General features: G+C 33.4%; 13 protein-coding genes and 7 pseudogenes across 20 annotated transcripts, besides 7 other annotated features; 6 read left to right on the top strand and 14 right to left on the bottom strand.

Annotated features, from left to right (window-relative positions):
* Nucleotides 1–12,724: part of a mobile genetic element that runs on past the window's edge.
* TVAGG3_0116280 (organellar and viral DNA polymerase type B) lies at nucleotides 281–1,195 on the top strand (the record flags this gene model as incomplete). The annotated part of the gene is made up of 1 exon (XM_001297145.1): nucleotides 281–1,195. The coding sequence occupies one exon, from the start codon at nucleotides 281–283 to the stop codon at nucleotides 1,193–1,195; it is 915 nt and encodes a 304-aa protein (XP_001297146.1).
* On the bottom strand, nucleotides 1,598–2,470 carry TVAGG3_0116290 (protein of unknown function, DUF4106 family; the record flags this gene model as incomplete). The annotated part of the gene is made up of 1 exon (XM_001297146.1): nucleotides 1,598–2,470. The coding sequence occupies one exon, from the start codon at nucleotides 2,468–2,470 to the stop codon at nucleotides 1,598–1,600; it is 873 nt and encodes a 290-aa protein (XP_001297147.1).
* Nucleotides 2,507–2,962, top strand: TVAGG3_0116300 (uncharacterized protein; the record flags this gene model as incomplete). Its single annotated transcript, XM_001297147.1, has 1 exon — nucleotides 2,507–2,962. The coding sequence occupies one exon, from the start codon at nucleotides 2,507–2,509 to the stop codon at nucleotides 2,960–2,962; it is 456 nt and encodes a 151-aa protein (XP_001297148.1).
* On the bottom strand, nucleotides 2,979–3,396 carry TVAGG3_0116310 (annotated as a pseudogene). The gene has a single exon. A coding segment is annotated over exon 1 (418 nt).
* On the bottom strand, nucleotides 3,432–4,002 carry TVAGG3_0116320 (annotated as a pseudogene). The gene has a single exon. A coding segment is annotated over exon 1 (571 nt).
* TVAGG3_0116330 (protein of unknown function, DUF4106 family) lies at nucleotides 5,596–6,053 on the bottom strand (the record flags this gene model as incomplete). The annotated part of the gene is made up of 1 exon (XM_051223363.1): nucleotides 5,596–6,053. A coding segment is annotated over one exon (458 nt), but the record flags the coding sequence as incomplete, so codon positions are not given.
* On the bottom strand, nucleotides 6,960–7,693 carry TVAGG3_0116340 (protein of unknown function, DUF4106 family; the record flags this gene model as incomplete). Its single annotated transcript, XM_051223364.1, has 1 exon — nucleotides 6,960–7,693. A coding segment is annotated over one exon (734 nt), but the record flags the coding sequence as incomplete, so codon positions are not given.
* On the bottom strand, nucleotides 9,131–10,684 carry TVAGG3_0116350 (annotated as a pseudogene). The gene has a single exon. A coding segment is annotated over exon 1 (1,554 nt).
* On the bottom strand, nucleotides 10,788–11,261 carry TVAGG3_0116360 (protein of unknown function, DUF4106 family; the record flags this gene model as incomplete). The annotated part of the gene is made up of 1 exon (XM_051223365.1): nucleotides 10,788–11,261. A coding segment is annotated over one exon (474 nt), but the record flags the coding sequence as incomplete, so codon positions are not given.
* On the top strand, nucleotides 12,049–12,573 carry TVAGG3_0116370 (uncharacterized protein; the record flags this gene model as incomplete). Its single annotated transcript, XM_001292892.1, has 1 exon — nucleotides 12,049–12,573. One exon carries the CDS (start codon nucleotides 12,049–12,051, stop codon nucleotides 12,571–12,573), a length of 525 nt encoding a protein of 174 aa, XP_001292893.1.
* Nucleotides 12,628–12,724: a terminal%2Cinverted (terminal inverted repeat of Maverick-3 transposon ID:TVAGG3_0116120).
* A 1,359-nt stretch (nucleotides 12,725–14,083) lies between these two features.
* Nucleotides 14,084–14,120: a terminal%2Cinverted (terminal inverted repeat of Banshee-A3 transposon ID:TVAGG3_0116380).
* Nucleotides 14,084–14,121: a mobile genetic element.
* Nucleotides 14,121–21,160: a mobile genetic element.
* Nucleotides 14,574–15,017, top strand: TVAGG3_0116400 (uncharacterized protein; the record flags this gene model as incomplete). Its single annotated transcript, XM_051223366.1, has 1 exon — nucleotides 14,574–15,017. The coding sequence occupies one exon, from the start codon at nucleotides 14,574–14,576 to the stop codon at nucleotides 15,015–15,017; it is 444 nt and encodes a 147-aa protein (XP_051108352.1).
* Nucleotides 15,034–15,453, bottom strand: TVAGG3_0116410 (protein of unknown function, DUF4108 family; the record flags this gene model as incomplete). Its single annotated transcript, XM_051223367.1, has 1 exon — nucleotides 15,034–15,453. One exon carries the CDS (start codon nucleotides 15,451–15,453, stop codon nucleotides 15,034–15,036), a length of 420 nt encoding a protein of 139 aa, XP_051108353.1.
* On the bottom strand, nucleotides 15,487–15,758 carry TVAGG3_0116420 (annotated as a pseudogene). Its single transcript has one exon. A coding segment is annotated over exon 1 (272 nt).
* TVAGG3_0116430 lies at nucleotides 16,139–16,722 on the bottom strand (annotated as a pseudogene). Its single transcript has one exon. A coding segment is annotated over exon 1 (584 nt).
* On the bottom strand, nucleotides 16,753–17,223 carry TVAGG3_0116440 (uncharacterized protein; the record flags this gene model as incomplete). Its single annotated transcript, XM_051223368.1, has 1 exon — nucleotides 16,753–17,223. The coding sequence occupies one exon, from the start codon at nucleotides 17,221–17,223 to the stop codon at nucleotides 16,753–16,755; it is 471 nt and encodes a 156-aa protein (XP_051108354.1).
* TVAGG3_0116450 lies at nucleotides 18,797–19,847 on the bottom strand (annotated as a pseudogene). Its single transcript has one exon. A coding segment is annotated over exon 1 (1,051 nt).
* On the bottom strand, nucleotides 20,100–20,672 carry TVAGG3_0116460 (protein of unknown function, DUF4106 family; the record flags this gene model as incomplete). The annotated part of the gene is made up of 1 exon (XM_051223369.1): nucleotides 20,100–20,672. The coding sequence occupies one exon, from the start codon at nucleotides 20,670–20,672 to the stop codon at nucleotides 20,100–20,102; it is 573 nt and encodes a 190-aa protein (XP_051108355.1).
* A 113-nt stretch (nucleotides 21,161–21,273) lies between the features above and the next one.
* Nucleotides 21,274–21,999, bottom strand: TVAGG3_0116470 (annotated as a pseudogene). The gene has a single exon. A coding segment is annotated over exon 1 (726 nt).
* Nucleotides 22,000–22,285: 286 nt separating this feature from the next.
* Nucleotides 22,286–22,493: a mobile genetic element.
* Nucleotides 22,494–23,254: 761 nt separating this feature from the next.
* Nucleotides 23,255–25,526: a mobile genetic element.
* Nucleotides 23,529–24,098, top strand: TVAGG3_0116500 (uncharacterized protein; the record flags this gene model as incomplete). Its single annotated transcript, XM_001287614.2, has 1 exon — nucleotides 23,529–24,098. A coding segment is annotated over one exon (570 nt), but the record flags the coding sequence as incomplete, so codon positions are not given.
* On the top strand, nucleotides 24,617–24,997 carry TVAGG3_0116510 (MULE transposase domain-containing protein; the record flags this gene model as incomplete). The annotated part of the gene is made up of 1 exon (XM_051223370.1): nucleotides 24,617–24,997. One exon carries the CDS (start codon nucleotides 24,617–24,619, stop codon nucleotides 24,995–24,997), a length of 381 nt encoding a protein of 126 aa, XP_051108356.1.
* Nucleotides 25,527–26,478: the final 952 nt, after the last annotated feature.

Genomic DNA, 26,478 nt, shown 5'->3' on the forward strand with positions numbered 1-26,478 from the left:
GGTATATCTAACCTCTTTTCTAACCTCTTTTCTACCCTCTTGAATTTTCATGAATTTTATACAGAAAATGCTTGTTTTGAGGTCGAGCCACTTTTGGCTCGACCGTATTCTTTCAACCAAAACTCATGAATTCGGCAAAAATATATTTTAGGGTAGATGGGTATATCTAACCTCTTTTCTAACCTCTTTTCTACCCTCTTGAATTTTCATGAATTTTCCCGAAATAAAAAATAAAGTTGGTTTTTTTAAAAAAATATTTTTTTATTTTTATTGTAAGAACATGTTAGCAACAACAGCACCAAACTCGTTAGTCATGAACCCAACTTCAATGTTAGTAGAGATGAAAAGCTTCATTCCTTCTTCATATACTTTTGAAACAGAAATCCAGAAGATAAAGCAAGAACTTTTAACAAATAATTTAGACTGTAGTGCGAAAGATGAAACAAATGAACAGTATCTTTATGAAATGCAGGACATTATTGACCATTTACCCAAATTGCCTGAAATTCAGCAACAAAAACTCACTATTCCTGAATTCGACGAAATTGAAGTCAAAGCAACCGACTCGGTAGAAATAAAGAAGTTCATTCGTAAGGTAAACTATGAGTTTCTAGGATTTCATTGCAACCACAAAGTCATGGACAAAGATTGCGACATGGTATATAAGAACATCTCTGACATATACAAATCTGGGGAGTTTAAGACCTACGACAACTTTGTTTCGTTAGTTGCTGAATGTGTATGGCAGATAAGAGATAAAGATAGAAGAGGTAAGATATGGAATGAACAGATAAAACCCGCAACTTTTGAGTTAAAGAGAGCAATTGACGCCTTAGTCATACTAGCAGGTAAGGTTTCAGAATATAACGCAAAAATGAACCCACAATGTTCTAAATGTAAAGCAGCAATGAGGAAATATAACTACTCCGTCAAAGAGATAGAACGTATGCGAAACGACTATGCTGACTTAAAGAGGGAGGCAGAGAAACCAGCAGAAGATAAAATGGACATGTTGACATTTCTAAACAAAAACTATCCAACAGCTGACGATTTCCTTCTTTCAGATGTCAAGAAGAAATATAAAGAAACTTTCGGCATTGTGAAAACATTCGATATCCTTCGTGAAGAAATCGAAGCCACAAAATTGTTTAGAATTTCACGAATTCACAATGTTTACCATGTAAAACGCTTATAAAATAACTGGGGTAGAAATGAGGTTAGAAAACAGGTTAGATATACCCATCTACCCTAAAATATATTTTTATTGAATTCAGCAACAAAATTCTGAGTAAAATGACATATGGAACACATACTTTTTTCAGTAAGGACATATGGGGTAGAAATGAGGTTAGAAAACAGGTTAGATCTAACCTTCTACCCTAAAATATATTTTTGCTGAAAAAAATGACCAAATTTCTGAGTAAAATGGCATATGCTTGCTTCCCTCGGAAAAACCGAGAGAAGAGATTCCGTATGAAAACAGTGAAGAACAGCGAGTAGGTAAGAAACCCCAGTCGCCAAAACTCTATGAAAACAGTGAAAAATAACAGAGTATTTTGACAACTTCAAACAAGCAGAGTAAATGAACCATTTATTTTTATTGACTTTTTACAATTTGAACTTTGTTCGCGTAGATGTGAATTCTGAAAGAAGTATGAGGGTCTTGTATGACTTTGTACTTCTCCCATAGTTCATGTCTGTCAAACTTACCTGCCATGGACTCTTTCATAAGTTCCATGAAATCGTCTTCGGACAATCCGGGGAAAAGTACAATGTCAGTAAGTATTCTCTTTACATCCTTACTTAAACTCTTTGCTGTCTGTACACAAATGACAACTGAGATGTTAAAGTGTCTGAGCTTCTTAAGAATTCGACACATGTCTTGTTCTCTATTCTTTAACAAAGGATGAGAAGCAAAGTCATCTAAGATAAGAAGACATCTGTGAGGGTAAGTCTTCCAATCGTAAGATTGCAATTTCTTCGAAATGTATTCTATCTCTTTCTGTTTGTTTCTGAAGTGTTTCTTCTCTAATATTCTCTGCATTTCCTCATTTGGGTCTTTAAACTTCGAATTTATATACTCATTTATAGCATTGTACTTCAAAACCCTTCTTTGGTACTTCTTTATCCAATCTAACAACTCAGAGTCTTTTATACATACTAACTTAGACTTTTTTATAATATCTTTGAACGAATTGACGGTTTGGTCAAATTGACCAGAAGTACTACAAATGACTACTAACTCATAGAATGGGTTCTTCTCATCTAGTTCTTGTTGTTGTGCAGCCATTTTAAGATAAGTGAAAGTCTTACCCGACCCAGGTGGTGCAATTAGACCTGTTATACCATTCTGAGCAAATAAGAACTTGTCATGTATGGGTTTTATCTGAGCATTTTCCAACTTCCTCTTGTTCTTGTTTAAAACATTCTCAAATTTCTTGTCAATGTCAGCAAACTTTTTTTCTAACATATTTTTAGAAAAATTAAAATTTTTATCTTTTAGAAAATGTCTAGCGATTTCGCTATCTATATTCGAGACAAACTTTTTGACAGCAAAACTTCTGTCGACCATAAAATCTTACATAGTGTAAACAAGAAAGGTGAATTTGTTCTAAAGTTCTGTTTCTGGGAATATGACAAGAACCATAAAACATTAAGCAGAGAAGTCTTAAAATTTGTCAATGACAGACTTGTTGACAGAGATGACGCCGATTGGAAAGCTGAAGTCCAACAAAAGTTCTTAGAATGCAAAGAAGACACATGCGCTGTTCTTGAAGATGAAATAGAAAACAGAATAGAAGAGCTATTAAAGGACAAAGACCTTTTACAAAAATATGGTTCTGAGAAGTTTGACATAACTCCACCAGAGAAGAAGAAGAAGAGAGAGAAGAAAGAAAAGAAAGTAGAAGAAGAGAAGAAAGAACCTGAACCAGAGCCAGAGAAGAAGAAATTTGACATGTAAAAATAAAATTTTATTTTTAGAACATTTCTGGGTCAATGTCAATGTTCTCTTCCTCTTTAGGAGCAAACACTGGTTTAGACTCTAAAATCTTTTTACCCAATTTACCTTGAACTTCAACTATCTTAGACTCATAATATTCATAGTCGTCTGCTTTCTTTGGTTCATAAGGTATAACAAGTTTGTATGCTTTGCCTTCTTCGAGTTTTGAGAACTTTCTGTCAAAATTTTCTTTGACTGTAACATAACCTCATGTCTAAGTCTTCAAATTTCGCACCATTTTTAGTCACAATAGCAAACTTAACTGGTTCGATGTTCCAAACTTTGTCAAATGTAGACTTTTCAAAATGGTAGAAGTAAACATTCAAATATGCGAATGGGTCTAGTTCTTCTTTGACTTCTGTCATGTACTTGTTTACTGAGATGAATTTTGCCATCTTTTCTATCGGATAAAAAAATATTTTTTTAAAATTTACTCAGAAAAATTTTTCTTTGTATATACGCCGTTCTGAACATCTAAAAGATTTTTGACATTTGCCAAGAATGTTCGTTTAGACGCTGTCATATAACCATACTCTTGGCAATATTGTTTATATTCATCGTACAATGACCTTTCATCCAAACACTCAAAGTTAGTCTCATCTATAAACAGTTCATAAACACTCTTGTTTGCTTCTAACAATGTTTGTCTTTCTTCGGTATGTGGAATTTGTCTTGGATTGAACTTAGAAATATCTAATGTCATAAAATATGAGAACAAGTGGTTGTAAAAGTCAGATGTCAAAGTTTCTGCTAAGTCGTCAAAATATTCTGTATCTTGCATATGAGCTTCTGACGTTTTGACAACTACATATCTTCTGTCAGAACTTTCTAACTTCATCGGAACAGCATTGTTTGAAACCATAATGAAATTTGCAACATTTTCACAAACTCTTTGGTCTTTATATTTTCTTTCAACAACTCCAACTTTGTCTGTTATAAGACTCTTCAAAGCATCTGAGTTCAAAACCTTTGTTGTATCTATACTTTGAAGTTCGTTACATACTATAAGTTTCATATTCTCTATTGAGGAGTTAAATTTACCGCAGATGTTTTCTAAGTTTGTCATATTCGGGTTCGAATAGCCCTCTAACAGTTTGCACAAAATATCTGTAAAGAAAGTGTTCTTACCTGTTCCTTGTTTTCCAATTACAATGAGAGCAGTTTCATTTTTAGCACTTGGATGTTGTAAGATGTTTGCAAACCAACATAAGATATACTCATAGACTCTTTCGTTTCCATTGCATATAATTTCTTTGACATGGTCTAACCAAGCTTCTATAACATTTTCTTTCCATTCTACTTGTTCGTATTTATATCCAGTGAAGATAGAATAGAAGTTTGGAGATGGTGTATAAAACTTTATACCACGAACTGAAAAATCTTCTAACTTTGACAATAAGATATCCCAAGCATCTAACATCTTCATGCCAACTTGTACGACTTTTATTTTCTTAAGTTTCTGTTTACATTCTTGTTCTGAAACTATTGTTGCTCTTGGTTTGTTAAAGACTACATCCCATTCTTTCATACATAACATTCTGGGGCAGAGTCGACATAAATGACTAAACGTTTCAAATTCTCGACTGCTTTGTTATAGTCTCGAAATGGACACATATTTCTGAATGCTTGGAAGTCATAAAAATCTGAAACATCTATTCTGTACATTTTTATAAAAATAAAAAAAAATATTTTTTTTTATTCTTGAGCTATTTGTTGCATTTGTTGTTCTTGAGCTATTTGTTGCATTTGTTGTTCTTGAGCTATTTGTTGTTGAAGTTGTTCTTGTAATACAATACTTTCACCGGTTGCATCTTCCAATTCGAAACTTTCTGCCGTCATTGACAAATACATAGGACATAAAAGTTTTACAGGAACAAAGTTTGCGTCAACTAAGGTTAAGTTTATGTTTGCTAAAGTGTTTGAGTTCACTAAAGCTGAAAACTCTGCATTCGAATGAACAATAGGCAAACCAGCAGAGAAAGTGTTGTTTATACGCATGAGTATCTTTTGGTCATAGTAGTTTCTGTCGACATTCGAATAGCACTTTGAACCTAAGTTTGAAACAATATATAAAATAGGTGTACTTAAAGTCAATGGAACAGACAAACCTTGTATGACACCTTTTCCTCTTATAGGAAACTGTTGGTAGTAAAAACCAGATATAAGTTTTGTATTATAGCTCATATCGTTTATAGTAAACTCAGTCGGACATCCAAACATAATGAAACCTGCTCTAGTTGCAGCACATGTTACATCCGTCCTTAAAGTATTAAATAAGTCAACAAAACCTGTTGGTGGTATATCTGAGTAAGTATCTTCAAAGAAGTATTTTTTACCATTCACAACAACAAAGTCTTCTGGTGTCAAAAGAGCAAAACAGGCTTTAGTCGTCATCGTGTTTAAGGTCAGTTTACAATATCGTCCTTGAGGACTTTGTAAGTTTGTTGTTATAGAATTATATGACTCAGGGTTTTTAGTCGTAATAGTATAAACCACTATGTCTTCTGCCATTTACTTAGCAAACAAACTTTAATGAAATGTTGTGGTCGTCAAATATTTTTATGACGTCTGGGAAACTATATTTTAAGTTCAACGTTTCACCTCCTTTCATAACGTATATCTTGTCAATGACATTGTATGAAACACCACAGCAAGCAATGTCGGGTTCTATTTCTTTGATGTTTATATCGTCTGCCTCTGTCAAAAGTTTCAATAGTTCTTTCAAAATTTCATGAGGTGCGATGACATATGAGTTCACTTTTACAGGGTTGTGTTCGACCAAGTTTAACATTATACCCAAAGCTTGACAAATCTTCTCCTGAGTTTTAAGTTTGTCTTTAAGTTGTTGGTAGTCATTTCGAATATCTGCAACAGAACTTAAGTCTCTGCTAACTTCAGGGTATGTTGGTTGTTCTTTTACAGGAACTATTGTTATACCATCTTGGTCTTCGTATGGTTTCCCCACTTCAACATCTCTTTCTTTGACATTGACAACAACACTTTGACTGTTTGTTTGAGTTGGTGAATTTAACTTCACATCTGCCACCGCCATTAAACCTTTTGAAACACTTACGCTTCTATTTTTCGGAAATGACATTTTACTTAGAATAAAAAGATGGACGTATTGAGTATCTCTTCGAATTGAAGCAGAACAAAGTTTACACACACAAACAATACAAATACATTGACAGAATAGTTCTTTATACAAACAATGGAAAATGTTATAGAATAGCAGTCTTTGCTGAACCAAAATATTTTCATAAAGCAAAGAAAGTTGGTATAACTGAAATGGTGAAAGTTCTTGAAGCAGACAAAAATATAACAACAAAACTTACAGATATTTCTAAAGGTAAGTTTATAATACAATTTATGTCAAAACTGGCGTACTGTCAATATTTGACGGAGAGAAGTCAGTTCAAGAACAACTTACTGACCTGCTGCCAAAATCTGCTCGATGGAAGCTGTCGTTATGCCAATCTGAGGAGCCCCAGCAGGTTTCATCGAACGAATCTTCAAAAGAGCATCTTCCGTGAAAAGTGCTATTGGTTTTGTAAACTTCTTTGCTTTCAATTCATCTGGACCGTCTCTGTCACCAGTATATTGTATTTGTACAGTACCAACAGTTGAAATACCACCCATAAAGTCTTCTGAGTCAGCAAATGGAATGCCAAGCCAAAAGTTTGAACGGTCTCCATTTGTATATTGAGTTTTTTGACCTCCTGTATGAGTCCATACTTTCACATATGGCATAATAGAACTTTGCATTTCAGGGTTAATGGTTGTTGTGAAGTTGTTGTTAAAGTTCATAGCATCTAATGTCAAGTTGTATGACCTCATATCCTCAACTGTAGAATATTCTTCTCTTGGATAATATTTGCCATCTATGTTTATATGATATTTAATACCAGGGTTGTAGAAACAAGAATAGTCATTTATAGTTCGTCTGAACAGTACAAACATAGTATCTGCATGTTTCATTGCAGTTGTTAAAGCAATATCTGTTCTTGCACCTGGGTCAGCACTTTGGTTTCCAACTTCACCTGCAAAGTCTTTGACAGATATTTGGTGTATAGGGAACATAAGTGGAACTGCAATATATTTGGCAGCTAAAGCATTTGAAATATCTGGGTCCAACATATAGACTGCAAGTCTGCTTTCTATTCTCTTGCATTCAAACTTTTCGCATGTGAACTTAACTGGGTCCCAAGCAGTTCCAGCAGCATTGAAATAATAGTTTACTTCAGTGTTGAGGTTTGAGAAACCAAAGTCTAAGTCAACTTTGTCTTTGCAAAATTCGGCGAATGACGTTTGATTTGCTCCCTTTACGTCTGTAAGAGTGAATGGGTCTTGTGTTGGTGCAATGACTAAGTTATTTTTGCTTGGAGTAAGTTCGATAGAAATTTTTCCTGCCCAGTTTGGCAAGTATCTTAAAAACCTGAAGATGAGGAAAGATGACAAAGGAACTCTAAGTTTCAGTTTTACTTTGGTTACTGCTGCTGCAGTTTGTCCAGAAAGGTTAACATAAACTCCTGGAACGTTAGGGTCAAGTCTTCTTATTTTCTCAATAGTTGCATACTGGTCTGTTTGTTCTCTAGCTTGTGGTTGTACTGAGTTTCTCAAAGCGAACCATTCATAGTTTGCCCATGTTACTGTTTGAACTAAGTCAGAGTTAGAATATATCTTATATCCCATGAAAACTTCTGGAGCATATTGGTATCCGACATAGAAAATTCCATTGCAACCTTTCTTGTCAGACAACTTGGCAGAAGGTTTTATTTCAATGTCTTGTTCCACGTATAAGAAAGAGTTGTCAATAGAAATAATATGAAACCTGTCGCAAGCAATATCTACTGTTGTTGAAGAACCTTCTCCAAACTCACCTACGTTTCCATAAGAAACAGCAGTTGTATATTCGTAAGTTCCAGGAACTATTTCTGACCTTCTAATGGCATTGTCGCATTCGTTATACCATTCGGAAACATTTCCATTCATAGCATCCAAAACTGTTGGCGTTATATTCTGAGCGGCGTACATTTCATATGAGTAAAAATATAGAATAGTTGGATTTATATGTCATAATAGAACCCACGTGGACCAAGCTTTACTTTCTTCCTGACTGAGTTTTTAACTCTTCTTTTTCCTTCATTGCCCTCTGCTTGAAGTTGTTGCATCTTTGCATTATGTTCATCTAGTATGTTGCAAATTTCCCATGTCCTTTTTGCCTTTTGGCTCTGGTCGCCCATCTCAGGTAACCTATATCCTAGAAAGAGTTTGTCATAGTCTGTATTTGAGTCTTCGCGTATTGTTTGCATGACTCTTTCCTGAGTTTCCGGTTCAAGCTCTTCAAACAGTGCCTGTCCATATGGAATATGCTCGTTTCCAAATATATGTTTTTGTAGCCATTCTGGTTTTCTTTCCATGTTACCAATATATCTTTTGTGAATGGGAAAGCTTTTACCCAATCTTTCAGTCTTGCGTCATTTATTTCTGTAGTTGGTTTTATTTTGTCAAGGAACATGTTTTTCAATACTAACATTTCATTTGGTACTGTCCATTTGAGTTTTCTTAAATATTCATCCCTTCTCGTTCATTGTCTGCAAAGTAAGTTTTTATGACATTTTGTAAACTTTCGTTTGCAAGGTCATGTACAATAGGTTCTCTTCCTTCTCTCCCTAACTTTCTTTCTAAACTCTTCACCAAATATACCATCTCTATGGTTCTGTGTAGTTCTTTGAGATAAATGTTTAGAACGTCAGGTGTTATATTTCCATCAGCCATGTTCATTTCATACTGGTCCAAAATATCTGCATGTTTCATATCTTTCAATGGCATTAAAGCCGCGCTTAAAATACCAGCTATATCTGGTTCACCATTGACTTCCATTGCGTCTACAACTTCTTGGAATTTGGTTGTAAGTTTATGAACCACCTATCCGGGTTAGCTTTATGACCCCATCTCATTGTAGTTCCATCGTCTGCAGAAACAAAAGTAGGTTTGTTTCCATCTTGGTTAGGTTCTGAATGAACTTTAAACAATGTTTCATTTCTATATGTTTTCTTGAAATTTAACCTTTTATTTTCACCGAGTTCATCCGAAGATTGAACGTTAAATGCTCGTAAGTAAAAAGGGTTGTTGTATTTGTGTACATTTTCTTTCAGTTCTTCCATTCTATGCTGAATATTTTCATCTGTGTTGGAGTCTTTTGTATGTCGGCAAACATTTTTCGATATTCTTCTACTATGTCAGCCGAATTTTTTTAGACTCTTGGAAATATTCCATATTCTCCGCATACTCTTGTTGAGGGTCAAGATTTTTCGGCTGTTCCAAATCTTCATCTAGTTCTGTGAAGTTAGTTTCCAAAGGAGGACTTGTTCGTTTCCTTCAGGCTCTTCTAGCTGTTGTTGCTGAACTATTTCTTCCATGTCTGGTTGTATCTGAACTTCTTCCTGTGGAGTTTCTTGTACCTCATCTGCTGGCATTTCATATATTCCGAGACCGTTTTTCAACAAGTTCCCTATCTAAGTCATCCGCATTCATAAGCTTTTGTTCTTTCGTTCCGTCTCTATTTTTACGCGTTTCATGAGAAGTTGAATTGTCATTTAGCTCTGACACCAAATATCTCGGAGTAAATTCAGTCATGTCATTTGGATGATATGCTATTAAATCATATCCCTTAGCGAGCTTGTATTTTCCAGGTTTGAAATTATATCCGATTTTATGCTGAGCCATAAAGCTAAATAGGTTCGGGTCAATATTTCCTTCCTTGAACTTTTTAATAGCTTCTTTATATCTGTCACTAAAGTCAATAGTATCTGGGAAACCACACTCTTCTTTAAGCATTTTTAAGAATTCTTGGTTTCCTTGTTCTCTACTTCTTTTATGTCCTTGCTCTGTTTGTGGTTGTTGTTGTGCAGGGTTTTGAACTGTTGGTTGCTGTGCTGGTTGTTGTGTTGGTTGTTGTGCAGGGTTTTGAACTGTTGGTTGTTGTGTTGGTTTTGGTGCATGCCTGTGTCTGTGTCCATGTGACGATGTAAATGTTCTAGGTAGTCCTGGTGCAGGTGCTTCTCTTGGAGGGTTTGGTGGTATATAAATTCCACCAGCTGGCACATATGTTCCATCTGCAGCGTAATGTCCTACCTGACTTTTCGTTCTTAAGAAAGCATTTACTAGGTCTGTTTTGGTCTGTTGTAACTCTTTTTCTTGACTTTTCACAACAGTTGCTCTAACGGCGTCATAGGCACTTTGAACTGCCTGTCTCGTTGCTGCATCTGTTATTTTCGTCATATTTTGTGCTACTTCTTTTAACTCTTTGTCGAAACCTTCAGACTTCAGTTTCTTTCCAGATGAGAAGTCGTTCACTTGTTTCACCTTACTATGAAGAGCTTCGAAGGCGTTCTTAAAGTCAGCATTCATTAAAGCTTCATTTGAACTGTCTTCATCCGCTTGTATTTTTGTCCTTATTGACCCTATGAGTTGGGCTGCTTTAGCGTTGGCTTGGGCATCTAACCAGTCATTGTTAGCTTTTATATATTCTGCGCTTTTCATTGCCTTTTGCATGGCTGCGTCGTTATTTTTACTTTCTTGTGCTAAGTTTTCATACTGTACGGTTTGGTTCTGCAACTGTAAAAGTTTTTCTGCCTTTACATTTGCTTCAACTTCTTTTTTATACTCATCGCTATCCATATATGTCTTCAGGGCTTTTTGTTTTATTTCTTCATCTTTCAGTACTTTATATCGAGTAGTATGGTTTTTCAAATTTACAACATCTTGTTCCATTTTTTGCTACTTCTGCTGCTTTTTCTGACACTTTTTTCGCATATTCCTCTGTACTTAGTTCTTTCAGTTGTTCTTCTTTCTTCTTTTTCTCTACGTTTAACTCATTGAGTTTCTTTGTGTGTCTGTCATATTCTAGTTTCTTTTCGTTTTCACCTATTTGCTTCTGTATGTCTATGTTTGACTTTTTGACATCTGCTATTTGATTTTTGAGTGAACTCAAATTCATTTGACTTTGAGGGTTATAGGCTGTTCCGTCTGCAGCTCCACCATAGCCTGCCATTTTCGCTAAAAGTGCCGCTCTTAAACCTCCACTCTGTGCACCAACAACTCGGTTTAAAAGCATAGGATTGCTTGACATTTGTTGCAACATAGTGGGGTCATTCAGCATTTGTTGTTGCAACTGTTGTTGTGGTGTTAGTCTTACTATTGGATGTTTCAATGCTCTCTTCCTCTTACGTATATTCTTACGTAGCTTACGTGGCATTTTAAGTGAAGTTAAAAAGCGGTTTTTGACAGATGTTTATATGACACTTTTTGTTCAGCACAAAAAACTACTCGGTCAAAGTGTTGTCAGTTTTGTAAAATAACCGTCCTATCTCATTCTATAAGGGGAAAAGTCTTCTCAAAGTATACTTCCTTGGAACGCCTGTAACTTTTCCTGTAGCGACGATAGACCCTTACTTGTCCGGACAAAGTTATACTATTTTGAGTGCTCTACAAAAAAGTCAACGGCGACGACTCTCAAAAACCGTTGTGTAAAAAGTTTTACCGTTGGACAAAAAAGTATATATAGAAAACAAAAAACGTTTATAGTTCATTCAATATTTGAGATGGAACGGTTTGCCAACGGTAACTATTAAATAAAATAAAAAAATAGAGGGGGTTACCGTTGACGAAAACGGTTTATTTTAAACTTTTCTATGAGTAGTCCGAAAAAAACAGTTCATTTTTGTCTAATGGAAGCCAACATTAACAATTCTCAACCGCTAACCAAAGCCAAAGCCCCACAACCTCCAAGAACTGGCACAGCTGTTAGAATAACCGCCAAAAAGTCTAACAGCGAATTAAGAGAAATTCTTCAACAAATTTGCTCTAAATATCTCAAAGACGCCGAAGAAAACACACAACCAGACGCTATATACAATACTCAGTTCTGTGAAGTTCTGAACAAAGCAATTGCTAGTTCAATTGAACTTACTAAGACAATTCCAAGTCCAATTGAGCTTAGCGATGTCTTAGTTCAGTATTTTCCAACATTTACCAAGCTTATAATGTTGAGAACTTTATACCAAGTTCGTCAAAATCTTCCTCGTTACATGCAACGGTCATTCGACAAGAGAATTGCCGAATTCCAAGTCTTTAGTTACGGATATGACCAAGATGAATACATTGACGAGTTCGGAGACAACTGTACAAAATGGTTTGACTGCTATACGACTACACAATTTGAATTCGACTTTCTCGAATTCAACGCAGCAACCATTTATATCATTGCTCTTTACCTTTCCGAACAACAACAAGACCTCGCAGATGGAGATGTTGTTACTGTCGTCATGGAAACTCCTGAACAATTCGGAAAAAAGAAGTCTCTAATTGCCAAATTTGTTCCAGGACATCAGCTTTTCCAACGCACAGAAGTCTTCTGTATTCCTGGAACTCAGTTCTTTGTCAGGAGCGAACTCAAAGAAAGATATAATGTGTCATTCAATTACACATTATATAATGTTTTCGACCCAGAAGAAGGCTTCTTCCCAGAAGCAATGGAGGAAGAAGAAGAAGAAGAAGAAGAAATATAAGACTCTATCCAAGAAGAGTCCTCCGAATTCACACCAGAAGATTAACAATTTTCAGAATAAAAACTTAATTTTATACTAAACATCTTCGGGGCTAGAAGGGGCGCAGCCCCTGGAAGCCCCACTTCCCTTTTTTTTTTTTTTTTTTTTTTTTAAATATATCACTAATTTGCCTTTAGAGATATGCGTTTTGGCTTGAAACTCTGGCTAACTATATTGACACAAGGGATATCCTAGTCTTTATATATAACTCGCTCATAGTCAGCATAGCTCCTTATATTCACAGAGATATGGCCCAAATACTTTTTTTTATAAAAATTTAGCATATTATGAGAAAAATTGAATGGAGTGAAACAGTTTTTAATTTGGCTCATAATATGAAATTCATAATTCAGATTGTGAGCGGAGCAAAATTTGCCTTGCAAATTTTGTAAAGCTCACAATTTGATATCATAAATTCAGATTTTTGTTGGACTACCTTTCTTTAGAGATAGTTTTACATAAAATTAGTTGTTTCAATAGAGAAATTATATGAAAACATCTTTTAATATTTTAAGATAGCAAATACATATAAAAGTTTCAATGTTTCAAAAAAATTAACTTATTGAGTTAGATTATGTTCCGTACCGAAATGCATCACTAGAAAAAGTGACAATAAAGTGACACTTACTCTTATTTTGCGCGGCAATTTTTCTAAGTTATTTTGTTAAGCTAAATGTGTTATATATCAAATCAGCTTTATAAATATTATTGTGCATGAAAAATAGCGTGACTTCACTTTTGACAAAAAGTGACACTATTTCTGATGGTTTTGTCATTTATTTGTCAGATTTATAAATGGATAATAATGCTGTAAATCAGATATTAATTAAAAATATTTAAGATCAAAAAAATATATAAAATTTGATCATAAATAAAATCGTTTTAAATTACTTCTTCATTTAAATTATAACAATTATTTTTGGTTTTATATTTTTTTGGATCAAATCCATTTTAATAGAATTTATATACTATTCATCTATTAGTAAACACTACCGTATATTATTTTTAAGCTATCTTATTTTTTGAAATTTTATTCAAATCTTTGGTCGCAAGAAGAATTGCATGATAAATAAAAACATTTAATCAAAGTCAATTTTATTTTTCATATTCAAATGGACTGAGTGTTAACATTTAACATTTTTGCTAATTGTCGTCAAAAATTAGGCGTAAAGCAAAAATTGATATTTCATATGGTTTTATGATAGATAAGCATTATATTCCACTCATTATATTCGTAAATTTTGAGGTTTATCCTTCGCTTTTAAGATCATTGAATTTGATTTTTATATAAAATAGTTATATATTAGAAAATAATATGAGTTTATGTGATATTATTTTTCAGAAGATTTTGTGTTCTTCTTCAAAATTTTATTTTTTTATTAAAAAGAATCTTTACAAAATATACATTTACTTTAATTAATATTTAAAAACGTGCTCTATCAAAAGTTCCAAAATTCAATATTTTAGCTTTTCTGAGGTGTCACTTTTGATGAATTTTTGTTTACAACAGGGTCTTTAAACTTAGAATTTATATACTCATTTATAGCATTATACTTCAAAACTCTTCTTTGGTACTTCTTTATCCAATCTAACAACTCAGTATCCTTTATACATACTAACTTAGACTTCTTTATAATATCTTTGAACGAATTGACGGTTTGGTCAAATTGACCAGAAGTCGAACAAATAACAACCAACTCATAGAATGGGTTCTTCTCATCTGGTTCTTGTTGCTGTGCAGCCATTTTAAGATAAGTGAAAGTCTTACCCGACCCAGGTGGTGCAATTAGACCTGTTATACCATTCTGAGCAAATAAGAACTTGTCATGTATAGGTTTTATCTGAGCATTTTCTAACTTCCTCTTGTTCTTGTTTAAAACATTCTCAAATTTCTTGTCAATGTCAGCAAACTTTTTTTCTAACATATTTTTAGAAAAATTAAAATTTTTATCTTTTAGAAAATGTCTAGCGATTTCGCTATCTATATTCGAGACAAGCTTTTCGACAGCAAAACATCTGTCGACCATAAAATCTTACATAGTGTAAACAAGAAAGGTGAATTTGTTCTAAAGTTCTGTTTCTGGGAATATGACAAGAACCATAAAACATTAAGCAGAGCAGTCTTAAAATTTGTCAATGACAGGCTTGTTGACAGAGATGACGCCGATTGGAAAGATGAAGTCCAACAAAAGTTCTTAGAATGCAAAGAAGACACATGCGCTGTTCTTGAAGATGAAATAGAAAACAGAATAGATGAGCTATTAAAGGACAAAGAACTTTTACATAAATATGGTTCTGAGAAATTTGACGTCTCACCACCAGAAAAGAAGAAGAGAGAAAAGAAAGTAGAAGAAGAGAAGAAAGAACCTGAACCAGTTCCAGAGAAAAAGAAATTTGACATGTAAAAATAAAATTTTATTTTTAGAACATTTCTGGGTCAATGTCAATGTTCTCTTCCTCTTTAGGAGTAAACACTGGCTTAGACTCTAAAATCTTCTTACCCAATTTACCTTGAACTTCTACAACTTTAGACTCATAATATTCATAGTCGTCTGTCTTCTTTGGTTCATAAGGTATAACAAGTTTGTATGCTTTGCCTTCTTTAAGGTTTGAGAACCTTCTGTCAAAACTTTCTTTGACTGTTAACAAACCTTCTATGTCTAAGTCTTCAAATTTCGCACCATTTTTAGTCACAATAGCAAACTTAACTGGTTCGATGTTCCAAACTTTGCTGAATGAAGACTTTTCAAAATGGTAGAAGTAAACATTCAAATATGTGAATGGGTCTAGTTCTTCTTTAAGTCCTGACATGTACTTATTTACTGAAATATATTTCGTCATCTTTTCTATCGGAAAAAAATATTTTTTTAAAATTTACTCAGAAAAAATTTTCTTTGTATATACACCATTCTGAACATCTAAAAGACTTTTGACATTTGCCAAGAATGTACGTTTAGAGCTGCCATATAACCATATTCTTGACAATATTGTTTATATTCATCATATAAAGACCTTTCATCTAATGACACAAAGTCAGTTTCATCTACGAACAGTTCATATACACTCTTGTTTGCTTCTAACAATGTTTGTCTCTCTTCGGTATGTGGAATTTGTCTTGGATTGAACTTTGAAATATCTAATGTCATAAAGTATGAAAACAAATGGTTGTAAAACTCAGGTGTCAAATATTCTGACAAATCGTCAAAATATTCTGTATCTTGCATATGAGAATCTGACGTTCTGACAACTACATATCTTCTGTCAGAACTTTCTAACTTCATCGGAACAGCATTGTTTGAAACCATAATGAAGTTTGCAACATTTTCACAAACTCTTTGGTCTTTATATTTTCTTTCAACAACTCCAACTTTGTCTGTTATAAGACTCTTCAAAGCATCTGAGTTTAAAACTTTTGTTGTATCTATACTTTGAAGTTCGTTACAAACTATAAGTTTCATATTCTCTATTGAGGAGTTAAACTTGCCACAGATGTTTTCTAAGTTTGTCATATTCGGGTTCGAATAACCTTCTAACAGTTTGCATAAGATATCTGTAAAGAAAGTATTCTTACCAGTTCCTTGTTTTCCAATTATAATGAGAGCAGTTTCATTTTTAGCACTTGGATGTTGTAAGATGTTTGCAAACCAACATAAGATATACTCATAGACTCTTTCGTTTCCATTGCATATAATTTCTTTGACATGGTCTAACCAAGCTTCTATAATATTTTCTTTCCATTTCTACTTGTTCATATTTATATCCAGTGAAGATAGAATAGAAGTTTGGAGAGGGTGTATAAAACTTTATACCACGAACTGAAAAATCTTCAAGTTTTGACAATAAGATATCCCAAGCATCTAACATCTTCATGCCAACTTGTACGACTTTTATTTTCTTAAGTTTCTGTCTACATTCTTGTTCAGACACTATTGTTGCTCTTGGTTTGTTAAAGACAACATCCCATTCTTTCATGAGATAACATTCTGGGGCAGAGTCAACATAAATGACTAAACGTTTCAAATTCTCGACTGCTTTGTTATAGTCTCTAAATGGACACATATTTCTGAATGCTTGGAAGTCATAAAAATCTGAAACATCTATTCTGTACATTTTTATAAAAATAAAAAAAATAATATTTTTTTATTCTTGACTTTGTTGTTCCATTTGTTGCATTTGTTGTTCTTGAGCTATTTGTTGTTGAAGTTGTTCTTGTAATACAATACTTTCACCAGTTGCATCTTCCAATTCGAAACTTTCTGCCGTCATTGACAAATACATAGGACATAAAAGTTTTACAGGAACAAAGTTTGCGTCAACTAATGTCAACGTTATACTTGCCAAAGTGTTTGAGTTCACTAAGGTTGAAAATTCTGCATTCGAATGAACAATAGGCAAACCAGCAGAGAAAGTATTGTTTATGCGCATAAGTATCTTTTGGTCATAATAGTTTCTGTCGACATTCGAATAACACTTTGAACCTAAGTTTGAAACAATATATAAGATTGGTGTGCTTAATGTCAATGGAATAGACAAACCTTGTATGACACCCTTTCCTGTTATAGGAAACTGTTGGTAGTAAAAACCAGATATAAGTTTTGTATTATAGCTCATATCGTTTATAGTAAACTCAGTCGACATCCAAACATAATGAAACCTGCTCTAGTTGCAGCACATGTTACACCCGTACTTAAAGTATTAAATAAGTCAACAAAACCTGTTGGTGGTATATCTGAGTAAGTATCTTCAAAGGAGTATTTTTTACCATTCACAACAATAAAGTCTTTTGGTGTCAAAGAGCAAAAACAGGCTTTAGTCGTCATTGTGTTTAAGGTTAGTTTACAATATCGTCCTTGAGGACTTTGTAAGTTTGTTGTTATAGAATTATATGACTCAGGGTTTTTAGTCGTAATAGTATAAACCATTATGTCTTCTGCCATTTACTTAGCAAACAAACTTTAATGAAATGTTGTGGTCGTCAAATATTTTTATAACGTCTGGGAAACTATATTTTAAGTTCAACGTTTCACCTCCTTTCATAACGCATTTCTTGTCAATGACATTATATGAAACACCACAGCAACCAATGTCGGGTTCTATTTCTTTGATGTTTATATCGTCTGCCTCTGTCAAAAGTTTCAATAGTTCTTTCAAAACTTCATGAGGTGCAATGACATATGAGTTCAATTTTACAGGGTTGTGTTCGACCAAGTTTAACATTATACTTAAAGCTTGACAAATCTTCTCCTGAGTTTGAAGTTTGTCTTTAAGTTGTTGGTAGTCGTTCGAATATCTGCAACAAACTTAAGTCTCTGTTAACTTCAGGATATGTTGGTTCTTTTACAGGAACAATTGTTATACCATCTTCGTCTTCGTATGGTTTCCCCACTTCAACATCTCTGTCTTTGACATTGACAATAACACTTTGACTGTTTGTTTGAGTTGGTGAATTTAACTTCACATCTGCCGCCGCCATTAAAAACTTTTGAAACACTTACGCTTCTATTTTTCGGAAATGACATTTTACTTAGAATAAAAAGATGGACGTATTCGGATATCTTATTGAATTGAAGCAGAACAAAGTTTATACTCACAAACAATACAAATACATTGACAGAATAGTTCTTTACATAAACAATGGAAAATGTTATAGAATAGCAATATTTGCTGAACCAAAATATTTTCATAAAGCAAAGAAAGTTGGTATAACTGAAATGGTGAAAGTTCTTGAAGCAGACAAAAATATAACTTCAAAAACTTACAGATATTACTAAAGGTAAGTTTATCTTACAATATTATGTCAAAACTGGCGTACTGTCAATATTTGACGGGAGAAGTCAGTTCAAGAACAACTTACTGACCTGCTGCCAAAATCTGCTCGATGGAAGCTGTCGTTATGCCAATCTGAGGAGCCCCAGCAGGTTTCATCGAACGAATTCAAAAGAGCATCTTCCGTGAAAAGTGCTATTGGTTTTGTAAACTTCTTTGCTCTCAATTCATCTGGACCGTCTCTGTCACCAGTATATTGTATTTAATGTACCAACAGTTGAAATACCACCCATAAAGTCTTCTGAGTCAGCAAATGGAATGCCAAGCCAAAGTTTGAACGGTCTCCATTTGTATATTGAGTTTTTTGACTCCTGTATGAGTCCATACTTTCACATATGGCATAATAGAACTTTGCATTTCAGGGTTAATAGTTGTTGTGAAGTTGTTGTTAAAGTTCATAGCATCTAATGTCAAGTTGTCTGATCTCATATCCTCAACTGTAGAATATTCTTCTCTTGGATAATATTTGCCATCTATGTTTATATGATATTTAATACCAGGGTTGTAGAAACAAGAATAGTCATTTATAGTTCGTCTGAACAGTACAAACATAGTATCTGCATATTTCATTGCAGTTGTTAAAGCAATATCTGTTCTTGCACCTGCGGCTCCTGGATTTTGGTTTCCAACTTCACCTGCAAAGTCTTTGACAGATATTTGGTGTATAGGGAACATAAGTGGAACTGCAATATATTTGGCAGCTAAAGCATTTGAAATATTTGTGTCCAACATATAAACGGCAAGTCTGCTTTCTATTCTCTTGCATTCAAATTTTTCGCATGTGAACTTAACTGGGTCCCAAGCAGTTCCAGCAGCATTGAAATAATAGTTTACTTCATTGTTGAAGTTTGAGAAACCAAAGTCTAAGTCAACTTTGTCTTTGCAAAATTCGGCGAATGACGTTTGATTTGTTCCCTTTACGTCTGTAATAGTGAATAGGTCTTGTGTTGGTGCAATGACTAAGTTATTTTTGCTTGGAGTAAGTTCAATAGAAATTTTTCCAGCCCAGTTTGGTAAGTATCTTAAAAACCTGAAGATGAGGAAAGATGACAAAGGAACTCTAAGTTTCAGTTTTACTTTAGTGGCAGCAGTTCCATCTGAACCAGAAAGGTTAACATAAACTCCTGGAACGTTAGGGTCAAGTCTTCTTATTTTCTCAATAGTTGCATACTGGTCTGTTTGTTCTCTAGCTTGTGGTTGTACTGAGTTTCTCAAAGCGAACCATTCATAGTTTGCCCATGTTACTGTTTGAACTAAGTCAGAGTTAGAATATATCTTATATCCCATGAAAACTTCTGGAGCATATTGGTATACGACATAGAAAATTCCATTGCAACCTTTCTTGTCAGACAACTTGGCAGAAGGTTTTATTTTAATGTCTTGTTCCACGTATAAGAATGAGTTGTCAATAGAAATAATGTGAAACCTGTCGCAAGCAATATCTACTGTTGTTGAAGAACCTTCTCCAAACTCACCTACGTTTCCATAAGAAACAGCAGTTGTATATTCGTAAGTTCCAGGAACTATTTCTGACCTTCTAATGGCATTATCGCATTCGTTATACCATTCGGAAACATTTCCGTTCATGGCATCCAAAACTGTTGGCGTTATATTCTGAGCGGCGTACATTTCATATGGGTAAAAATATAGAATAGTTGGATTTATATGTCATAATAGAACCCACTCGGACCAAGCTTTACTTTCTTCCTGACTGAGTTTTTAACTGAATCTTTAACTCTTCTTTTTCCTTCATTGCCACTACTTTCACTAGATGAAGTTACTTCTTCACTACTTTCACTTTGTTCTACTCTTCTCTTCTTCTTTGGTGTCGCTTTTGGTAACTTGCCCTCTGCTTCAAGTTGTAGCATCTTTGCCTCATGTTCATCTAGTATGTTGCAAATTTTCCATGCCCTTTTTGCCTTTGGGCTCTGGTCGCCCATCTCAGGTAACCTATATCCTAGAAAGATTTTGTCATAGTTTGTAATTGAGTCTTCGCTTATTGTTTGCATGACTCTTTCCTGAGTTTCCGGTTCAAGCTCTTCAAACAGAGCTTGCCCATATGGAATAAGCTCGTTTCCAAATATATGTTTTTGTAGCCATTCTGGTTTTCTTTCCATGTAACCAATAATATCTTTTGTGAATGGGAAAGCTTTTACCCAACGTTTCAGTCTTGCGTCATTTATTTCTGTAGTTGGTTTTATTTTGTCAAGGAACATGTTTTTCAATACTAACATTTCATTTGGTACTGTCATTTGAGTTTTCTTAAATATTCATCCCTTCTCAGTTCATTGTCTGCAAAGTAAGTTTTTTATGACATTTTGCAAACTTTCGTTTGCAAGGTCATGTACAATAGGTTCTTTTCCTTCTCTCTCCCTAACTTTCTTTCTAAACTCTTCACCAAATATACCATCTCTATGGTTTCTGTGTAGTTCTTTGAGATAAATGTTCTAGAACGTCAGGTGTTATATTTCCCTCAGCCATGTTCATTTCATACTGGTCCAAAATATCTGCATCTTTCATATCTTTCAATGGCATTAAAGCCGCGCTGAAAATACCTGTTATATCTGGTTCACACATTCACTTCCATTGCGTCTACAACTTCTTGGAATTGAGGTTGTAAGTTTATGAACCACCTATCCGGATTAGCTTTATGACCCCATTTCATTGTAGTTCCATAGTCTGCAGAAACAAAAGTAGGTTTGTTTCCATATTGGTTAGGTTCTGAATGAACTTTAAACAATGTTTTCATTTCTATATGTTTTGTTGAAATTATACCTTTTATTTTCACCGAGTTCAGCCAAAGATTGAACGTTATATGGTCGTAAGTAAAAAGGATTATTGTATTGCGTACATTTTCTTTCAGTACTTCCATTCTATGCTGAATATTTTCATCTGATGTTGGAGTCTTTTGTATGTCGGTGAACATTTTTCGAATCCTCTACTATGTCAGCCGAATTTTTCTTAGACTCTTGGAAAGATTCCATATTCTCCTCATACTCTTGTTGAGGGTCAAGATTTTTCGGCTGTTCCAAATCTTCATCTAGTTCTGTGAAGTTAGTTTTCCAAAGGAGGGACTTGTTCGTTTCCTTCAGGCTCTTTCTAGCTGTTGTTGCTGACTATTTCTTCCATGTCTGGTTGTATCTGAACTTCTTCCTGTTGAGTTTCTTCCTGTGGAGTTTCTTGTACCTCATCTGCTGGCATTTCATATATTCCGAGACTGTTTTTAACAAGTTCCCTATCTAAGTCATCCGGACTCATAAACCTTTCTTCTTTCGTTCCGTCTCTATTTTTTATGCGTTTCATGAAGAGAGTTGAATTATCATTTAGCTCTGACATCAAATATCTCGGAGTAAATTCATTCATGTCATTTGGATGATATGCTATTAAATCATATCCCTTAGCGAGCTTGTATTTTCCAGGTTTGAGATTATATCCGATTTGATGCTGAACCATAAAGCTAAATAGGTTCGGGTCAGTATTTCCTTCCTTGAACTTTCTAATAGCTTCTTTATATCTGTCACTAAAGTCAAGAGTATCTGGGTAACCATCTTCCTTAAGCATTTTTAAGAATTCTTGGTTTCCTTTTTCTCTACTTCTTTTATGTCTTTGCTCTGTTTGTGGTTGTTGTGCTGGATTTTGAACTGTTGGTTGTTGTGCTGGATTTTGTGTTTCGTACCGAAATGGCTAACAAAAAAGTGACAGAAAACCTTAAATTGCGCGGCAATTTTAATTTAAAAAATAAACATTAATTTTTTGTGATTGATATTATGCATTTTATTTATATTATATAAGATTTAAATTTAGGGGAAAAATTGAAAAAAAAATAAGATTGGAAGTCTTTAGGTAAGAAGGAAAGGGCAAGAGATATATAGTGTACCTATATACCTCTTGCCCTTTCATTCTAAGTAGAAATGGGAGAAACTTTGTCCGCATCATAAGTTATGCGGACAAAGTTTTCTCCCATTTCTAATGGGAATTGCAGGCTATGAGGCACTGATATATAATCAGTACCTCATAGCCTACAATTCCCCTTATTAGACTTCCAAACTTTGAGTTAATGTCAAGACATTAACTCAAAGTTTGGAAAACTTCTCGTAAGAATCAATCGTCAAAAACCTCGATTGCAGTTATATTCATTGTGTTAAATTTGATTTATTTTGAAATTTTTATAAATTAAATTTTATATAACATAAAGCGTTATGAATTAGTATTTCCATATAAATTTTATCTCGAAAATAGTAATTCTGTACAGTTATATTTCGGTTAATTTTGGAAATTTCTAGGAATAGTTTAAGATAGTATGATTATATATAACTCTGCCTTCATGATTTATTTTAGCTTTCGCGCAAATATCAGTTAACTTAACTCCATTATTTGATTTTGTGATGGCTTCACAAAGCCAATCAATATCAATCTCTTCTGGAGAATGTCTTCTCATCTAGAATATTTTCAATACTTTACATACAAACATTTTTATTTCTAAAAAACTTTTTAATTTTTTCTAGGATATATGAATGAAAATAGTTAGAACAAGATTTTGAAACTCAAAACATTAAAAATTATTAAAGATTTGTATAATATGATTAAAAATGGGAAATAATATGAGGCAATATAAAGGAATATGAATATTAAATAAATATATCTAAATAGAAAGAATCAGAAAAATCAAATTATTGGCGCCAAAAATGTCACCTTTTTACTGAGCCATTTCGGTATGAGATAGTTGTGTTGGATTTTGAACTGTTGGTTTTGGTTGTTGTTGTGGTGCTGGATTTTGAACTGTTGGTTGTTATGTTGGTTTTGGTGCATGCCTGTGGAGTAGGTGACAAAAGTGCATACTCTTAAATTAACCTTAAATGTTGATTTTTCGATATTTTCGGTATTAACCTTATTGTAAATTTTTCCGGTGATAAATTTATCACACTGAGGTTATTTTTCCGGTGAGATTTTTAACCTTGATTTAATGAAATTAATATATATAAATTTTATTATTTTTAATTTCGAATGAGTATAATAAAATATTTTTTATGTGTTTTTGTTTTTGATGTGATTTGAATTTTGTTAACTCTTTTCAAAATCACTTCATTTTTATGATTTCGGTGGACTTAGAGGAGCTTATTGCTTTTGGTATTAAACAGGAAGTCAAGGGCGGTGTCCCATACAGAAGAAGAACGGGATCTCCAAAGCAATATGTCACTTATTCATGTTCGTATCCCCTATGCAAGGCAAAATTTAGGGTTGAAGAACAAAATGGAGTGTTTACTATAAACAAAGTTAATGAAGAACATTGCCATCATATAGGAGTTGAAATGGGTTCTCATTACGCGAGTAAATTTTATCAAAAATGGATCGAACTTTATATTAAAAACGGTGGAAAGCAATTTCTTGCTCAAAAAGCATTTTTTGATAAGTTCGGAATTGATACGAATAACAAAGAAACGATGAAACTTTTCGCGCAGTCTACTGATGCTTTAAAGCACAAATTTTATCGCCTTGATGATATTATTGCACAAAGATTATCAAACGATCCTTACACTTCTTTGGAAGCATTTTTGAATAATTTACAGGAAGAGTGTCCAGATGATCTCGTTCAATTTGATTACAATGGAGATTTTTCCGAGTTTACAATCATATATGCACCTTTTGCTGCAAAAGAATTGGTGCATAGCATTGATAACCCTCTCCACGTCGATTCCACTCATTCTTTAATTAAAGGAAAGATCCAATTGTTTGCAGTAACAATGAAAACAAGTCAAAACACAATTTTCCCCTTTTGCTATTTTTAGTGAACCCTCAGACATCTGAAAAAATTCAAGAATGTTTGGTGAAATTCTGTGAGTTTGCGCACCTGGATCCACAGCATTGGAGCGCTGACTGTGCGCTAAACATTGCTCGCGCAATTGAGGACGGATTTCCTCTTGCGCAGCTCAGTTGGTGCGCTGTGCATGTTTTACGCGCATGTGCAAAAGTTGGAAGCTATTTTGACAATCCACAGAATTTTGAGAACTTCTATTTAGCAATGGACTTTTTGACATTACGTGCAGATGCAACGAATGCAGAAAAGCTGGCTGAAGAGTCTGATGAAACATATGAGTTCTTGACAACAATGTTAGAAGAAGAAGAACCGCGCGCTTTGAAGTATTTCGATAAACAATGGAGAAGAACCAAAGAACATTGGATGATGTTATATCGTGGAGAAGGTGATTCCACGAATAACATTGCGGAATCACACTTTCATCAATTAAAGCAAACATTTTTCTTGGGTAAGAAAAATGAGCGCATTGATGACATCGTCATAACTCTCATCACTGTTGTGATTCCAAATGCGATTATTAAGGTTCAAGTCGCTAATGTTTTGAATGAAGAAAGAGCAGTAAGAATTCTTACAAGGGCAGGTAATCAGATTGTTGAGCAAAGAGCTTCAAAACACGATGAATGTTTGAAATTAATTCAACACATTTTGGAAATTGTCGAAAGCCGAAGGATTGAACCTAATGTCCTTATTCCATCTTTGAAGGCAATATTAAATTTGGCACAAAGAAGTTTAAAGGAAGAGTAAGCAAGACTAGATAATTTGGACTTTTTTAAATTAATGAATAAACAGTATATTTTTGAAGTGTAAGCTTATTTACCTGAAGCTATATTACTTAATATAACATTCAAAGTATTATTGCTATTTATTGGAGAACAAATTTATGTAATTTTCACATGAAAATTGATAAATTTGTATTTCCTTATGATAATCAATTTTTGTATTTGTAGAGAGTCTCCCTGCATGATATCAAGACTTGGCTATTAGTCTTTATCCATTTTTGGAAATTGTATTGTAAATTGTAAGAATTTCTGAATACTACTACTATAAAATATAATTGCTTATCAATGTATATTCTCCCTGCATGATATCAAGACTTGGCTATTAGTCTTTATCCATTTTTGGAAATTGTATTGTAAATTGTAAGAATTTCTGAATACTACTACTATAAAATATAATTGCTTATCAATGTATATTCTCCCTGCATGATATCAAGACTTGGCTATTAGTCTTTATCCATTTTTGGAAATTGTATTGTAAATTGTAAGAATTTCTGTAGGGTTGTTAGATTCCCGACGATAGGTGTCTTGGAAGATTTGCCTGGTGTCATCATAGTGTCTTTAAATCAAAAATTTTATTTTGGAGTTAGTTTTATTGATTTTTCAATAAAAAACATTTCTAAAACAAGAAAATAAAACGATAAAATATTTATATTTTATATAAGGATCTTATATATTTAAAATAAATATCATTTTATTTTTTTCATTGGTGTCTGTCAAACCATAATACACTATTCAAAAATTCAATGTGTCTTGCGGTTTCAAAAGACACCTTCAAATTGAACGATAGCACAGACACTATTGAATTTTACCCATTGTATTTAGTTTTTACCCTTTTTATTTTTAAGAATTAATGACTGAAACAGCCGTTTTGCTATGACCTCAATCACTTTTATTTATTATTTTAAATATTATTTAATTTTATTATTTGAATAGGCCAACTTATATTTGAGAAGCTCAATTTGAGACCACTTAAAACATTGAAATATCATAAATATTGAAATATTAAAAAGTGTATTTCAAAATATTGAAATTAAAAATTTATAATACTGAAATTGAGACAAATTAATAAATTCAATGTGTTTTTTTTTTGAAATAACTCTCAAATATTATTTTTTTGTTTATTTAATGATGAATAAATATGATTGCTTTAGTCAATCATAAAAACTAATTTAAGTTTAAAATAATGAAAGGATAATTTGATCGTTTTTTAAAATACAATTATTTTTGATGATTTGCAAGAATCTTTGAAAAGAATATAATATAGGTTCTATTTTTGTAAAATTTATCCAAATCATGTATTACATAAATTACGATTAAAGCGATGAAAGAACCAAAAAGTGTGTTTTGTGTTTTGTTGTTGCGTGTTGGATGCGGGATCCTGTTATTTCCGAAATCGACAAAAAATTTGGAAATTTAATTTCCGAAATCGAAATTATATTAATGTTT

Source organism: Trichomonas vaginalis, chromosome IV, assembly GCF_026262505.1.
Source record: "Trichomonas vaginalis G3 chromosome IV, whole genome shotgun sequence".
In the NCBI taxonomy this organism is placed as follows: Eukaryota; Parabasalia; order Trichomonadida; family Trichomonadidae; genus Trichomonas; species Trichomonas vaginalis.